Below are 18,539 nucleotides of genomic sequence, written 5' to 3'. Positions count from 1 at the left end.
AATTAAGGAATTTCATTAAAAGGCAAGTTATAGAATGAATCACAGACTTTGTTGCTCTCTAAATTAAAACAGAATATTATGTACTAGAGATGAGTGTGCACAGGCTTATAGAATTTTAATCTCTTTAATGAATCAGATCAAAGGATAAGGAGAATTAATTTTAGAGATAAATAAAGGGACATAGGTATAAGGGTAGCCATTAAAGAGATCTTTAAAGTTACTGGAAACTTGTGAAAACTATTTTGTCATTGATTGCTTTTGTGTTCATTCATTATTTTTAAATAGAAATTGTATTACATAAGAAGATGTTTGAAGGGCCTACTCATTCATATTTTTGCTCTCCATGGCCACCATTTGAAATTTGCTATATTGCTTTTTATTGCCGATCTATTTTCCTATGATTACAGAATTGTTTTTAAAGTTCAAAGATTATATGCAACATTTCTCATTTTAAATAAATTCAACCTAACAAATGGATTTAATAATTTGTCACCAGAAGCATTAGTCAAAGCAGTGTGGTGGCTACATATCATGTGTCTTTCCTGGAAGTGTCATGATTTACCTTATTTTCTTTGTGGTAGACTTCTTTTTTTTATAATTTATAATTTTGAAAGTTAATCTGTAGTTTGTAATGATTTCATCTATGGATGATTTGGCTAAATGTATCAAAAATACATTACTAAAACTGTAATTATGGAGTCAAAAAGTAAAATAACATGAATCCAGAGTTCCCAAAGGGCATTCATTTGTGGAGCCACCCATGACATTTGAAACACCAGTTCAGTTTACTTACAAAAGCTACTTGTCATTATTTTATTTTTTATATTGTAGTTTGAAATAATGAAATTGTAACGTATTTTTGGAATTTCCATTATTTTATTTATTATTCAAGATGGATTCCACACCTATTTCACTGTTTGTTTCACTTCTTTGTGAATTGTACATGTAGTTTATTTTCTCAGCCACTAGGGCCTTAGTGAGCCTCTCTCCAAAGAACTGGCTAAGACAGAGCAACATTGACAGTAAATGTTTTCTCAATCTAGTTGGTGTTTTTAGTTCAAACTCAAGTTTTTTGTTTTTTGTTTTTGTGTTTTTGATACAGGGTTTCTCTGTGGCTTTGGAGGCTGTCCTGGAACTCTCTCTGTAGACCAGGCTGGTCTCGAGTTCTCAGAGATCTGTCTGCCTCTGCCTCTGCCTCTGCCTCCCAAGTGCTGGGATTAAAGGCATGTGCCACCACCACCCAGCTAACAATGAGTTTTTTATAGTTACATATTTATATGTTTAAGATATTAGCTATCCACAATGATGATATTCAGATAGAATTCCAACTAATTTATTATTTAGTCTCTCTCTCTCTCTCTCTCTCTCTCTCTCCTCTCTCTCTCTCTCTCTCTCTGAGTGTGTGTGTGTTGTGTGTGTGTGTGTGTGTGTGTGTGTGTGTGTGTGTGTACTTAGGTGCTACCCATTTTTTTAAAGGCAGGATAGAGTTCCTCACTGGAACTTGCTAAATATATTAAGCAGGGTTACCTGGTGACCCACCACCTCAGAGCTGAGATTACCAATGTTCACCACCATGCCCAGCTTTTAACACAAGTTCTGGGGATCAAACTCAGGATCTGAGTTTGAAAACCAAGCACCTGACCAACCTTGCCATCCTCCTCAGCCCCAAATATAACTATTCAAATGAAGGTTTATTGTCAGTTAGGAGGGATATTTATAGCAGCATCTTAGTACTGTCTGTTCATTAGTTTTAATTAATGCTACGTAAAGATTAATGATTCTTTTGGATTCATTTGTTTATTTTAGCTGCTGAGGATTGAACCCAGGACCTCACATAAAGTATATAACACTTTGCCACTGAGCCATACTCTCTCATCTTTAAGATGATTCTCATTCAGATTAAAATGTGAAAAAATAATTTATAAGCTTTTTACTCATAAATAATAGAATCAGTATCTAAAAGTTTTGTAATAATGGAGAACATACAAAAATAAATCTCCAATTATTTTAAATAAAATCTTGGATAGAAATCAATTGCCTCAGCTCTTCTACAGGTGACATGTTTTATCTATTTTACAAGTATCACGTGCAAGTTTCTTTTTCCTGTGTCTTTTTGATAGATTGCTTTTAAGTATTTTGTTTTATTGTCAAACCATAAAATATACCCACTAATATTGAATTTGCAAAATCTGTATGTGTGAGTGAAGAATTTTTAAGTTGGATATTTTCAACCTCTTTCATTCAAATTAAAATTCCCTTTGGCATTAAGGAAATAAAGGATTGAGTGGTAGGTGTAGGTAGTCTTTTGATTAACACTATACAAAGCAATTGCCCATATTGTAGAATAGTTATTTACAAGATTTGTTTTCTGATCCATAAATGGCTACTGCATACCAGCAATTCTTAGTTATGAAATGTTATGTCAGACCCTCTTGAAATCTTGTTCAAGAAACAAGAGATCTTGTGTATCTAGGCACATATCTGACATTCAACATGAAAGATCATGGGTTTATCACACTTATATTTTGTACTAATTGTTTCCCTTCTTCTCTTTTCTTCATAGTGTTACAGTTCAGCTATCCATCTGACATGGTCCAAAATCATATTGTGATTCTTATGTGTTTCTCTTTTACATCCTATACATCCAAGCACCAATACGTTATGCTTTTTCTACCTTCAAAATTCATTCTGTCCTTTTCACTATTGTTGATACTGTAATGGCCTGAACTGTTAGTTTCTTGTCTGAATTGTGGAAGCCTCTCTTTCCTACAAAGTAACCAGAGAGAACTGCTTTTTGGTAAGTTCAAACATGTTCCTTTTAACATTTATGATGGCAAAACATATACAGTGCAGATAAAAATGAGGAATACAAATATCGGCCTCATTTCATACTTTGAGCCAAAAAGTAAAGATACTCATTTTGGGAATGTCTGGAAGATTCATTTCCGTTGAACCAACACCTTGTTCTATGTTTAAACATCTAATAAATAAGCACTGGTATTTATTAAATATTGGTGGTAACTATGAGAACCTCCTCTTAACCCTGTACTTGTTTTATTTTTGTTTTGTGGGTTTCTTTGTTTGTTTGTTTTGTTTTTAGAGTCAAAGTCTTACTCTACAGCTTAGACTATCCTCAAATTCATTGTGATCCTATTGTGAGTGGTTCTATGTTAGTTTCCCTATACTCTCCTATTTTAAGTCATCCTACACATAGAAGCAATGTTTTCAACAGTCATTGCCATGTTTTAGGATTCGTACAACCAAGACACAAGGCAGACTCAGGAGAATATCCAACTAAAATTGTGGGAATGACAAAACAGGAAACCAGTTTCAGGAAGAAATGGTCACAGTCACTGGTCATGAGCACACTTGTCATATGTCTCAGGCCTGAAAACATCTATGATACAGAAATGGAATTCACTCTGAAAAATAAGGACAGGAAGTGTCCTGGACCTTTCGTAACATTTATTCTGAGAATTGCTACTATCCAGTAGAGGTCTAAATTGCCTCAGTATGGTGACTGCTTAGTGGGCAGTTAACAAGAACAAACACAACTATAAATATTTATCAATGATGTTGACTAATGGCAACTTTTCTACATGGAATTTGGAGCCCAGACCAACCTGTAGTGCTTTGTCTTGATGCTTCGGTGTTTACAGATGCTTTACCGAAAACATGTCTAATGAATGTCCCATATGGCTGAATCAGAATGTAAGACATTTCGGGTTTCAGAGTGTATACCATATTATATCAGTTATTTAGAGCTATGATTTCCTAAGGCTGCATATAAAATCAGTATATTGCATTAACATTTTTTAGCCCCTGCAACCTCTGATGTGGTGTATGTAAAATGAGTGAATAAAGAAATATTAGGAGGCAAAGAAACATTCCATTGTGTTTGGTTAAGAAAGCACTCATGTGGGAATGAACTCTGTCAGGACAAGGTTTATCTCTCTCACACAATAAACATGCCTTTGTGATTTGTTAATGCAAGTCAGAATGGAGATGGGAGAGAATTATTCAAGAGTCTGAAATGGAAAAAACCACTACTCACCTCATTTTGCTGTTACATTGCAAATGAGAAAGGGACTTAATATCTACAAAAGTCAACTTTTATTGTTTGAAAATACTTCAGATTGTTTTCTTTAAAAGTAGAAAAATTTAAAAAGAATTCTTTGCTGTATGTCTTGCTGAATTTCCCACTTCTGGCAAACTAATCATTATGTAGCCTGCACTTGGTAAATACTACTAAATAAATGAATTAACTATATTCATTTGACCTTTAATTGACTCCTAAAAATATGTTGCAGCACTTTTCCATTCTCTGAGTACCGATGCTATGGTCCTAAATAGTTTGCTTCACTAATCTTGTTTCCATGGTAAAATAAATCTGCATCTTCTCTCTTGGGATATGTAGGAGGTTGGCAGCATCTCTGTCAATTGTGAGGTCACCAGTAAGACCTGACAGTGATGTGTGCTTCTCCAACTGCAGCTGTACAGCTTTCTCAGTGGTCTCATTCAGCTCCACTTCCAACCCAGAACTGGACTGGAATTGCATGAGATAAACATCACAAGTATTCATCACCATGGTGAGCAGCTCCCCAAATTGTCCAGTGACTAACACTAAACAACAAGGGGCATCCCCGAACACACCAGTCATTAAGTCTAGCATGGGTGGGAACTTGAAAGCCACCTTCTCTTTGTTGTTTATGAAATATTATAGGTCAAGACATTTCATAAATCCAGACTTTCCTTCTGACTGTACAATATGGAGGACATACTTTTTTCTCATTTGCAACAAAAGAAAACCATGTTGTTGGTGAGGAAGACACAGGAATGTTCCTCAGCTTAGGTTTTGCTGTTGATTTAAACAGCAGCCCCAGCACATGTGGTCATCCTGCATAGCACTTTTGATTTTTTAACCGGACCCATGTAAGTTAGACAGGGACAGCAGCTTCCTCTGATTGGCTGAAGTAGGGCTTGTTTCTAGATTTTCTTCCAAGATGATCCTCAAAAGATGTATTTTTTTTAATACAAAAACTACTCTTTTTTTCAATCTTAGATTTTCTTCAATTCTGTCTATTTCCCCTTCACAATTGTAAGACCCTGGGTTTGATTGTAAATCTTCTCTGATCTGTCCTTACGTGTCCCCTCTAGAAAGTATCATTCATTTCTATGGCTTGAAATTTTATCTCACACAGTTTTTCCCGCTTAAGAACAACCCCCTCCCCTTGAGCTTGCTGTGTCTTCTTGAATTCTGCATGTGGAAGTCTCACAGATATGCCAAGGTTTAAGTTCTCACCAGAAATCCATCGTTCTTTCCACCCACAGTCCAGGCCATCACTAAGGTCTGCCTTTGATGTCCTCCTTACAGACTCCCATTTTCCCTTCTTTGGTACTTAAGCCAGACACTCCCGAGTCACCCTTAATCATTCTGTGACATGGTTCTCTCCTTGTTCAGTATTGAATCACTCACAGATTTGGGCCATTGCCCTCTGGTTTGGGTGAGAGTCCAAAATAAACCTGAAATGTGTTGGGTTTTCTCCACGTCTTCAGTTTAGCCATGGTGATTTTGCACCTGGCCTATTGGGACAGATTTCAAGTTGGTCTGCTTCATTCAGCTTTCATCTCTGTTAAGTACATTTTCTAAAAAAGAAAGAAAGAAAGAAAGAAAGAAAGAAAGAAAGAAAGAAAGAAAGAAAGAAAGAAAGAAAGAAAGAACAAGAATAGTTTTCTTTGGGGTTTATATCAGATCATGCTGCTCACTGTGTGCTGCCAGTTCGCCTCCAAGTAAAACTGTAATGTCCCTGACCTGCAGTCCTAAGGGGTATGAACCTGCCTGATGCTCTGCCATCCTGGATATTTAGTTTCTCCTGCCATTCTGTGACTCTGTCACTGGTGTGGTTGTCACATTAGTTACTAGTTTTTAAGCCAAATCCTGGCTTGTCTCTAGGTTGTCTTCACTGACTGGCTTCACCCTCAGTCCAGCATTGCCCTTTAAGTACTGAAGCACCCTTCTGCCTCTGCATCATCCTGTATCCATCTTTTAAAGTGTACCTGGACCTGCATACACACATGCCCCCACCACAAACACACATACCCGTATACAACTTAGACACATTATCTGATACATATGTATATAATCTTAAAAGTCCACCCCTACTCTAAACCTTTTTAAATAAAAAAATATAGCTTAATGGTTTTTAAAGCATATTTACAGAATTAGAAAACTATTGCCATTACCTAATTGGGGAATATTTTCCTGACTCCAAGAAGGAACTTTGTATCCATTAAAAATTACTTCCAGTTCCCGTTTCTTGCTTATTCCCTGGCAAAGACAATCTACCTTACATCTCTATAGATAGATCTCTTTGTCTAGAAGAGGTCAACAAAACAGAGCCATTCCTGAGATGCCTTTTTGTTCTTTCTTTCTTTCACTTAGATTGTTTTAAAGATTTATTCATGTTGAAACCACGACAGTACCTACAATATTGAAATATTGCTGAATAGTATTGCATTATATCACTAGTTCTCAACCTGTGGGTCGTGACCCCTTTGGGCTGGCAGAGCCTTTCAAAGGAATCACATATCAGGTATCCTGCATATCAGATATTTACATTTTTATTCGTAAAAGTAGCAAAATTATAGTTATGATGTGGCATTGAAAATAATTTTATGGTTTGGACTACCATGACATGAGGTAGTCCATTACAGCCTTGCTGCATCAGGAAGATTGAAAACCACTGCAAAATGTGAACATACACTTTGTGTACCCACTCATCAGTTGGAAGATTGTGCTGTTTCAATCTTTGTTTTATTATTAAAACATGTGCTAATATGAATATCAGATCACAAGATCTTATGTGGAGGATTTATCGTGGGTACAGACCTAGGAATAGAAATGCTAGATCGAAGATAATTCCCCTCAAAACATTTTGAATGAATGACCAATGCACTTCTTAAAGCAGCATTTCATATATCTACCAGCAGCCTAACACTCTGCCTCTGCCCCCCGTATTGAAAATAGATTTGTTTTCCCCACATATATTCTGATCACAGTTTCCCCTCCCTCCCTCTATTCCCTCAGTTTCTCCCCCACCTTCTTTTCCATCTGGATATATTCCCATTCTGTCTCTCGTTAGAATATAAACAGGCATCGAAGTGATAATAATAATATATATTAATAATATAAATAAATAATAATATAAAATGATATAATAAGATAAAATGAAAACTATCACATCAGAATTGGACAAAACAAAACAACAGAAAGACAGAAGGAAAAGAGACCAAGAGAAGGAACAAGAAGCAGAGACCTACCCCTTCACATGCAGGAGTCCTATAAAAACACTCAACTGAAGCTATAATGTATACACGAAGGATTTGGTGCAGACCTGTGCAAACTGTGTCCATGTTACTTTAGTCTCTGTGGGTTCATATGAGCTTTGCTCATGTTGATTTAGAAGGCCTTGTTTTCTTGATGGACTGCATCCTCTCTTACACTTTCTTACACTCTTTCTTCCTTCTCTTCCCCAGGGTTCTCTGATCCCTGACAGGAGGGATTTGATGGAGACATCCCATATAGGGTTGAGTGTTCCAAGGTGTCTCACTCTGCATAATGTCTGCCTTTGGTTCTCCAAATTTGTTCCCATTTGCTGCAGGAGGAATCTCCTATGATGGTCCAGCCAAACACTGATATGAGTATTGCAGAATGCCATTATGAATCTTTTTATTGCTATGGGATTTTTGTTGTTGCTGTTGTTTTTGTAGAACAATAGTATTTGGTTTTACCTATGATCCTGGGCTATCTAGCCTCAGGTATTGGTTACCTAAACAATGTTGAATGTAGGTTCTATGGTGGTTTGAATAGAACCAAATTAGGCCATATATTTGAATGCTTGGTCATTAAGGAGTGGTGGTACTTGACATGGATTAGGAGGTGTGGCTTTGTTGGAGTGGGTGTGGCCAACTTGAATGAAGTGTGCTACTGAATAGGAGCACAAGGAATTGTAATGGAGCCAAGTGCAGTGCTCAAGGAGACAAAAATTTAAAGAAAAACCTAATTGAATAGAATAAAGGGAGCGGTAATCTCAGGCCAAGATTCCACCCAGCTGAGCTTCCAACTTGTCTAAAGAAAAATTTAGGTCTGTGTGTGGTGATGTACAAATTTAATTATAGCACTCATGAGGGAGAGGTAGGAAGATCTCTGAGATCCAGGCCAGCCTGGTCTACAGAGTGAGTTCCAGGATAGCTAAGCTTAGACAATGAAAGGAACAATAGCACACAGAAAGCTTATGCAGATGTAATTGAAGAAGGGAGCCATCTTCCAGCCTTAGTAAGCAGCAAAACTTAGCAGCTTTGGCCACATGGTTCTGGTTTTAGAGTCAAGAATACAAGAAAGGGGTTATTATATCTCCTTCTATGACTAAGAGAAGCAACTGAAGCCAGGTATGTATCGGAGGTGTCCCTGAATGGAGGCCCAGAGAAGCCATTGTGTGAAGCTGTGGAGGTGAAGCCTAGGTTGCCATGGAGACCTCAAAATATTGGAGATTTCAAGGCCCCAAGAAAAGACAGTTTTAATCAGTTCTTAAATTCCTATCTCTATCCCATGTCAGAGGAAACATAAGGAAAGCACAGTGGTTTATAAGAAAATGGACAGAGAGCATGTGTTTCACTGTTAGATGAAGAATCTGTTCTTATATAAGTATCATGTAAATAAAATATGACTGTGTTGAAAGAACACAACAGAAGAAGCCAGCATGAGGCACCATGCAGTGAAATCTGTAATCCTGGCCAAGAAAAGACAGAAAAGACATAAACCAAAGGGGTTTGTTTTTAAATGCAAACCACACAAGTGATCCAGCTATGGAAGGGTCCTGGGCTTCATTCTAATTGTCTTCCCCTTTGTATCACTCTTCTAGCTATACTGACATTGTATTTCCTTACAGTTGCCACATCTCATCAGTGCCCACATCTGAACCTTGCTTAGAATGCCCCCTGCCCCTGCCCACAAACCTGTGTACAGCCATCTCCTCTCAGAAGCTCCTCATCCATAAGACTATTCCCACAGCAAGTTTGAACTCTCTCATAGACCTTAGAACTCTCTGCATTCATGTTAGACATGCATAATTTCTCAACGTGCTATTTAGACTCAGGAATCTTAACAATATACAACTTCCTTCCAGTTTTCCTTCTTCTGATATATGTTTTTAGGTTGAGGGAAACTCTCTTGTGAGTTTAACCAAAAAATTCATTTGCTAATTGAGATATTCATCCCCTATCATCACAACTTCCAATTCATGTCAGTGAGAATTTGTCTGTTGTGTGTTCTCCACTATAAGCCATTTTTAGAATGGACAGCATCCATGCAAAGGGTAACTAAGTCAGAGTCCTTGGCATTTCCCAGCTTAGACTTTTCTACTTGAGCCTGGGCTTCCTCTGATTCTTCAACAACTGGAGCTGGAAGGTATGTTCAGAAGGAATAAAACATTCTTTGTTGACTAAGAGTATTAAGGGTATTGTTTACTATGTGTTTAAAGCACACACTCTTTCCAGCTTGTTTGTTGGTTTGGGGAAGACTATCCTTCATAGAAACTCTTCCCTGAGGCTTGTCCTTTGTGATAGGGCTTCATCCTATGTAATCATCTCTTTTATACCCATCTTTGGTCCTTAGGTGTCTTTCCAGGAAACTCTTATAATCATGGAATAAAACACAAACAGGAATCAAGGGATAAGTGACCATACATGACTTAAGCAATTATTAAGCAAGTTATGACTTTGATTTAGATAAATGCTACCTTCTTTCCCAATAATGAAAGAAGGCACCTGATAACAAGCCTTTGAAGCCTTCTTCACAGTGGACTGAAGCCTGACCTCTGCTTGCACAACCCTTTTACTGAACAAAGGGTTGAGTGAATGAGTAGCTAATAAAATTGACATACATTGGGAAGATAAGCCATCAGTTATCATTTTAAAAACACACATAAGTATTCTTAATGCTATTAAGTAACAAGTTATTAAATGTAAGAATGGGAGTAGAATAAAAGATCCAAACATATATGAGTTTGTCTACACATATATAATGGCCCATGATATATTTGTATGTACATCTAAAAGTATGTACATGTGCGTGTGCATGTATATGTATGTTAATTGACTAGAAAGCAATCTGAACTTATACTCATATACAATATTCTTTATGTTGGATTTGGAGATGATGATTTTCTTTAGCTGTATAAAATAAATGTTCAGTTATTTAAATTTTCTATTGTTATCTTCAGAAGACTTTTTTAAAAACCCAGAAGAGAGACTTACAGATAAGCTAAAAGCTGAAAGCATTCTCCCCAATCTTCCATGGGAAAATTATTGGGCACCTACACCTACCTGACAGAGTCTGTGGATGAAGCACTTGGTTCCCTTGGACAGTCAACTATGCCTTTGTCAGCAAAGGAGTTCAGCCACACAAAACCACTCAAGATAAAGTTCAGAGCCCTCAGCACAATGTTTTTCTCCTCTGCATTGTGAAGGATAAGGCCTGGCTTTGCTGTGGATATCAAAATTTGGATGTCTACCATCTGTGAGGTGCTTGCTTGACATCCAATTCCTTAGTGCAGAATTTTTTAAAGATGAGGATTATTTGAAATAACAATCACATGGCAAGCCTAGATTTCTGCAGACAGCCTCCCAAAGGCAATATGCACTTGGAGCCAGGCTTCTTGGGTTTGAATCCTGTCATCACCACGTGCTGGTTTGTAATCTTAGGACATAATAAATCTTTTGGAAACTCACTTTTTGCAACCATAAAACTAGTGAATTACCAAGCATGTTCCAAGATCAGTATGCAGATTAAGTGAAGTCATACATACAATGTACTTGCCATATAAGAATTCTATCATCTTGTTTTCATGTGAATGTTCAAAAAAAGAAAAATATAAGTGAGTACGTATAGCTTGAGCATGCGTGTGCTGATTAGATATTTTGTGAATGACATAAACTGGGTCATTTGAAAAGAGGTAATGTTAACTGATGAATTCTCCATCACATTGGCTTTTGGGCATGTCTGTTTAGCATTTTCTTTATGAATGATTGTTGTGGGAGGGCCATGTCCACTGTGGGTGGTTCTACACTTTGGCAGTTGGTCATGGGGTGTAAAAGAAAGCAGGCTGAGCAATACAATAAGCAATGTTCCTCCATGGTCTCTGCTTCAGTTCTTACCTTCAGATTCCTGCCCTGGTTATGTTCCTTTCCTCAGTGAAGGACTGTGATCCAGACATATATGGCAAAGAAACCCTTTTCTCCTTTTGGTTGGTTTTGGTCAGTATTTTATCATTGAGATAAAATACCCAGCAACAGAAAGTAACTAGAACAGTGGGGAAGCAGAAAGTAGATGGTGCCATGAGAAGAAATATGCACTCTGAGAAGTATTAGTTCAGTTCACAGAGAATGGCCATTCATAAAGTGAGAAATGAAAGACAAAGAAAGTAGATTTAAAAGGTAACAAGATAATTGGGATGGGATATTGGAATAGCTATCTAAGTGGTGAGTTGTAAAGGCAGAGAACATGTACTGACCAAAGTTAGCTTTGGAACAAGGAATAAGACCTGTTTAGGACATACCTGGTACATCAGCTGGTATTATTATTGTTGTGCTGCTTTTGTTCAGGCATCCATATTGTTGAGGTTTCATGTGTGCATTTTCCTGTCAGTGTTTAGGAGACACTGCCTAGCTGTATTCATCCTGAGCCTTTGGTTCTTAAAAATCTCTTCTCCCCTGAGTCTTAGGTATGAGGGTTACATTGCAGATGTGTCATTTGGGGGTTGGGCACACCACTGTCATTTATTCTTTGAATTTCGAACTGGTATCTCTGTCCTTAGTTCCATCTGCTGCAAAGAGAAGCTTGTCATTCCTAGAGGACAGGAGGTCAATGGTGGCTGAAAAGTGTCAATCATTTTCCTTCTGTGTAGCTTGTCTGATCCCAAGTGGTCAGTTCTGGATACATGAACAAATGTGCATTGTGAACAGATTCAGGAGGTTATATACACACATGCTTATAAAGATACAGATTGACATGTAACACTAATAATTAAGAGGAGATTGGGAGTTTGGGGAGGGGAGGGTGAGCAATGGGAGGAATTGGGAGGGGTGAGGGAGGAGTGGGTGATACAGAGTGTTAATTATGATGTTCATACAAAAATCAAAATTAAGAAGTACTGAGAGGACAAGAAGTGTGTCAGTGACCAGATGGGAATATTGGGAAATTCTGTCCATCCTTGTAATGATCCTTGGGTCATAACTTACGGAGGTGGTGTTGACATTGGGATTTTGAGTGAAGATAGAATGGACAGGAAAAAAAAAAAACATTGCCAGAGAGCAAATTTAGAATGATGTCCTAAAACCAAAATTTTTCTTGGAAATTTGGAGCCTTCAATGCTGCTCTTTTCTACATGAATTTTAAGCAAGCCATGCAACATTTCCAAGGTCCCGTTCCCTTGATTTTAAAACTTCAGTAATTCCCAGCTGATTTCTAAGTGTCTTTCTATTATTATACTTTTATGATCCTCTTTGAAACTTTTTGGCTGTGAAAGAAAATAGAATGACGTTTATAGTCTGGTGGCTTGAAAAGTTTCCTCAAGATATTACTTGGACATATAAGGAAGGCAACACTGGAAAAGGCTTGTGGAAGAAATGAAATTTGGATTTTCCCTAGATGAAGTCATAGGTAGAGTGAATACATGCTATTCAGAACACTAAATTGATATCTTCTCTTTTCTTCCACAAGAGAGCAACACGTTGGGTTAAGAGCAGATTTCTCTGAGTATTGATGCTGTACCAGGCTTCCTGATTGAAGTACGAGGCTACATACTATCACAAAGGCCTTCACTTCAAAAGCCCTCAGTCCACTTAGAGTGAAATGAGACAATAACTACATTTGACAATAAAGTAATAGAAAATATGAGGTGCAGAAAGGCCAAGGAAGGCAGTGGATACTTGAGATGTTAGGGTCTTTTTTATTTTGAGGAAATCATAGCTAGGCACAGAGGCAGTGTGTTTTGGGAAGAACATGGCATCTGGGACGTGTCAAGATATAATGATGCACTAATTGTTATCCTGAAATATTCCAATATAATGTTTGTTCACATAGAACTTTTCTTCATTATGGTTACATGAGATTTCAGGAGTGAAAATGAAATGACAAATGTAAATAATGCTGTAATAAACATAGGAGTGCAAATATCTATCTAATTCAGTGGTTCTCAAACTATGGGTTGCAACCAAATGGGGGGGGTCTAACAACCCTTCAATATGGGTTGCATATCAGATAGCCTGCATATCAGATTTTCATGTTATGATTCATAACAGTAGCAAAATTGCTTTTATGAAGTAACAACGAAAATAATTTTATGGTTTGGGCATCTCCCCAACATGAGGAACTGTATTAAGGGGTGACAGCATTAGGGAGGTTGAGAACCACTGCTCTAACTCATTTCATTTCCTTGATATTTGTGAGGAATTGATAGTGCACATTTTGATGATGCTCTTTCGCTATCACATAGCCATAATATTTAGTACTTAAGGAGTAGTCAATATGTATTTTCCACCGAGACTCAACAAATTCACCAAACTCACTGGAACTTTACATAGAAATAAAGAAAGTGCCAGAAGGAATGGAGGGAGTATGAGGTGATGACTTGATGGAATGGGACTAGTGTTTTACCAGGTGAAATGTAAAACAGGACTTGAAATGAAAATCACCCCAGGAAGAGCAGACAGGACTGTCCTTCTATTTCTGAGTCTAGTAAGTTTTCAGTTAGGTCTAACTTAGGTGTTTAACATCCATTCATCTCTTAAGTAACTTCAAATTAATTTGAACAAATGGAAAAATTAAACTTGATTCACTGAAGCAGCAATGTTTAAACAACAACAAACTTTGACCAAGTCAGTGTTCTGGATGGAATAAGAACAGGTCTGTGGGTTGCTGGTGGCAGTATTAGTGTATCTAAAAGGACACTAATATTTGTGACAGCTTACAAGATATAAGAACTTACAGGAAGACACAGCATAGTCAGCAAACAAGAAATAGCAGCTTATTTTCACATAAGCAATGCTATATTGAAAAATAGTGAAATTATTTTGAAAATCCTTTGTATAAGTAGGATCCATGTGTAGAGGTGTATGTATATATGTGTACATATGTGTAGAGGCCAGAAGATATCCTCCAAGCCATCCCCTTTGTGTACACGTGGCATGTGGGTGTAGGTGAATGTACATGTATGTATGTGCATGTGCATGTGTATGTATGCGTGTGTGTGTGTGTGTGTGTGTGTGTGTGTGTGTGTGTGTGTTTGAAAGGTGCATATAGACTGGAGTTCAGCATCAGATAACTTTATCCATTGCTCTCTCCCTTGTCTTCTGAGGTAGGTCTGAACCTGGGAATTATAGATTCCACAGAACTAACTGGATAGCCAACTCCAAGGATATACCCATCACCTCCTTCCTAACTATAAACCCTTAACTAGAGTTCTCCAGGAAAGTGCTACAACCCTGGCCATTTAGGTAGATTCTGTGGAATCTAGCCTCAGGTGCTTCATGTCTGACGCCTAAGAATTTTATGCCCAAGTCATCTTCCTAGTCCCTACTAATTTTTTTTGAGATACTGTTTCTCAATGGTCTGGAACTGACCATTTAGGCAGGGCTGGCTAACCAGTGAATCCCAAGGATCTGCCCATCTCCATATCCCCAAGTATATATCACCAACCTGCCCTTTTTACATAGGTTCTAGGTTCAAACCCAGGTACTTGTGCTTATGAGGCAAGCACCTTGTTGAGTAATATCCTCAGTCCCCTGAAATTCTTACTAAATTGTGAAATAAAATTATTAGTGACAAATGTATATCACAACAGAAATAGAGATGGAAACAACTGAAAAATCTTAAATTTATTCTCTACTGTTATCATACAATATTTCAAAATAACTTTGCAAAATACAGACGTGATGGTGCTGCTATTTCACATGAGCTTTTGTTTCTGAGTTGACACTAAAGCAAATTCTGTTGGACACTGGGGCATTTGTGCAGTGAGGTTAAAAGGGGTTTATAGTTTTTCACAGCTTGTAAAACCACAGTGTAGATAAAGCAATCTTTTTTGCTAATAGAAAAAAAGACCTCTGTGTGAGAACACAGAAAACCTAAGGTTAATCATCTACGCAAGTATCTTGAATGATACAGAAGAAAGCCTCTGCGCTTGTGTGTCGTCGTATAGGTTTCCGGTCTCTGATGGAAAGGCCACATTGCTGTTAAATGTGCCTAGGGCTTAGTGCTCAGACTGTGGGTAAGCATTGCACAAATGAGTCACCCTTTATAATTACTCTAACTTTTTTCCTTTTAAAACTGGTCTTCTTAGTTTCAAAAAGAATGTCTATAGATAAAATCCTAATGCCCCATAGAACCTATATTATAGTTTCTAATTCTTAACCCAACAAAATGTAACCTCAAAATATACATTTCAAGTAATACTTAGTGTGTTAATAGAGGAAAAAGAAATTTAATGTTTGGGTGTGCTCATTAAATTTGTCATAATTATTGGAATAAGCATATCAGGGAACAGGTATAGAGTATTTAATCAGTAGCAGACTCCAGGATAAGAATTTTAGCTGTGTTTTCAAACACTCCCTGTCATTTTTGTGTGAATTCACAATAACATCCTTACAGCCCATTGCTATAAGTTATGTACTCCAAAATGAAATTCCAAAATCTGGTCTAGGGTGCGTTAAACTTTACAGGACACTACATTGCTTAGTATCTTAAGGCTCATTGTTATGAATTCAGTAGTTTAGAACCTGTTGAGAATATGTTAGACTATGAAATCAGAATTTGAGTTAACTTGGCATGTTTGTATGAGATGTTGTCACATCATGATCCATTAATCAGTTGCAGTGTCATTACTGGTTGTAAGGATAGGTGAATAAGGATGCTACACTAATATAATGTGGATCAATTTCTAATTCAACATCATCTAGTCCCATTGTGTATGTAGTTGGTATTTGTCTATCTACTAGGAAGAAGAGGAATAAAACTGTGAATATTATAAAACAATACATGTTGTATTTTTTAAAAAAAATCTCTCATGTTCATCTAAGGAAAATACATTTTTATAGCAAATGTAGTTTTTATATATCTCCAGTTTTGAAAGTTGCTATTTCTGAAGAAATTATTATGCTACTTTGTGTGCACACTAAATTAAAATGATCTATATATTTCATGTGGTTAACATGAAGCTGAATTAACAACATTATATAAATAGAATTTTGGATTGAATAATTCAAGTTGCAGGAAAATATTTCTATAAAAATGTCCACTAAGATGTTAACATAGTTAAGCCTGTGCTATATATAGATTGGGTTATATACTTAATAAATATTGAAAAGAACTTCTGACAGTTCTGTGTGGAGTGTTTTCCTAGTTATGATGCAGTTTATATTTTAAGAAGAAAAAACGCAAGTGCCTAGGCTTAGCCTCAACACATCAAAAATGCAAACTGATTATTTTTATTGATCATAACCTTGGCTTGCAGTTTTTGAATTTGCATGCCCAATTAGATAAGTGTTAAACTCTATGACATGAAGTTTGGGCTTGAATGTGAGTCTTCGATCGATGTTCTGCTTCATTCTGAAAAGTTTCTAAAGTGTTTAGTGGAAAGTTTAAGACATTTTCTCTGTTAATTTCAATGCTGTGCCTCATCATTTGCCTTGATATTTTACATGAATTACTTCACTAAATAGAAGTTGTCAAGAAGTTGGACTGTGTGGTGGCTGCAATTAAAAACTGCTTCACTGTTGCTGGACATGTTGTTCATGTTAGTGACCCCATGGGTCTCCCAAAGTCAGCCTTTAACATTCCAGAATTTTTACTGTGCATCTGTTGCTGGCGCCTTGCCTCCCACCCACACAGGCTCAGTCTAACTATGCTAGTTTATGCTAGTGCAGTAAGTGCGTCAAGATGAAGTCATACTATGAGAAGGTGGCTGCCTTACTAGTGGGGCTGCAAAAATAGCTTTTCAGGGAATTTGTATGCACATTTGTTGAAGAAAACAGCACGTGGGTGTGGAGTCTGAAAAGTAATTTCTAGATGGTATGTCTTACGTATCTTTTCGTGTTATGTATTCCAGATGGGCTTTATACAACTCAACGAGGACTTCATATTCATTGAGCCATTCAACGATACAATGGCCATCCTAGGTCACCCACACCGTTTATACAGGCAGAAAAGGTCCACAGAGGGAAAAGACAGGGAGAAGTCAGCTCTTCACAACCATCACTGTGGTGTCATTTCAGGTAACCCCTCCTGAAGAGATTAACTCAATGTGTGCTATGGAATGAGTCTTTGAAGCATTCTGTCTCCACCTCTCCACATCCCCTTCTCCCGATGTGCACTCACCCTCCGTACCCTTGACCTCTTGATTTCCTTGTTATTCTCATATGCTTAATGGCAATTAGATATGTCCATGCTGGATGTATTGTTTAATGTTTTTATGAGGCACTTTAATATCAAAAGACGGAAATTGAAACACTCTTCAAAGGTCAGCATATGACCTCTCTGCCATGCTCTTGACCAAGGAAGTCTTTCTTATGGGGTGCTTTGCACTGCACTGTAATAGAAATGACTGACAGAGTTCCAGACTTACTGTGAATGAATATTGAGCTCCAAGCCTTACTTAGTTTACCCCTAGGAGAACTATATAGATTTGCTTTTCTCTGACTAGAAGCATCCTTTGTGTTCTTTTAAACTCATTACTATAATGTGAAAAAGAATGAATTTTAGAAGGCTTTTCAATGTAATGAGTTTAAAATTAGACTTGAGGGTTTGTATTTAAGTGCTAATGTAGTTGATGTGTAGGACGTAAATTCTAAAATTGACGGTGGTATTTGAGGCCAGGTTTATGAATTGTGACAGTAAGTAATATTTGCAGAGACCACAGCTCTCTAGGGTATTTAGGTTAGAGAAAAATTATGATACACTGTGTCGAATGTATTTCTTTAACATTAAACATGATTTCTGCTTTCTTTTGTAAAAACTCCTGCCATATTGGAAAAGATCTTCAGTGGTTTTGGTTAAACCCTGTTAATATCTGATCCAGTTTACCAGAAAAGACCATGTTATGTAAGACAAGACCTCTTTCCTATTTTAGGAATTTTTAATTCAAAAGAGGTACAGAACAGAATGGAAGTTAGAGCATTATGGACAAAAGAAGAACATGTTTGGCATTTGAAACTAAAAACAATAGCAGTGACTCAGAGGTAGTCTGTTTAAGACTATTGCTCTGTATAGTCATCCTGAAAAACTGCACTATGTAACTCCTGCATCCCGATGAGCTCCCACCTTTAACTACCCACGTTAACTAAGGGCACAGTGGAGGCTTTGTGGGCCATTGTTCACTGAGGCACACACTCTGGAGAGACCTTGTGTTAATAGGTTAATAAACCGTAAATGCATGACTCATGTTTGGCAAACATTATTCACAGTGTTTCTGATATACATTACGCAG

The 18,539-nt window shown here is 37.2% G+C and overlaps 1 protein-coding gene across 1 annotated transcript in view; it reads left to right on the top strand.

Moving 5' to 3' along the window:
* The window catches only part of Adamts19 (ADAM metallopeptidase with thrombospondin type 1 motif 19), a 170,420-nt gene that overhangs the window by 19,217 nt on the left and 132,664 nt on the right, over positions 1–18,539 (top strand). The window contains exon 3 of the mRNA XM_027400942.2: positions 17,163–17,328. Coding sequence (XP_027256743.1) covers positions 17,163–17,328 — 166 coding nt within the window. The remainder of the gene's footprint in view (positions 1–17,162; positions 17,329–18,539) is intronic.

This window comes from Cricetulus griseus, chromosome 2 (genome assembly GCF_003668045.3).
Source record: "Cricetulus griseus strain 17A/GY chromosome 2, alternate assembly CriGri-PICRH-1.0, whole genome shotgun sequence".
NCBI lineage: Eukaryota > Metazoa > Chordata > Mammalia > Rodentia > Cricetidae > Cricetulus > Cricetulus griseus.
This window is presented reverse-complemented; position numbering and strand designations above follow the sequence as displayed.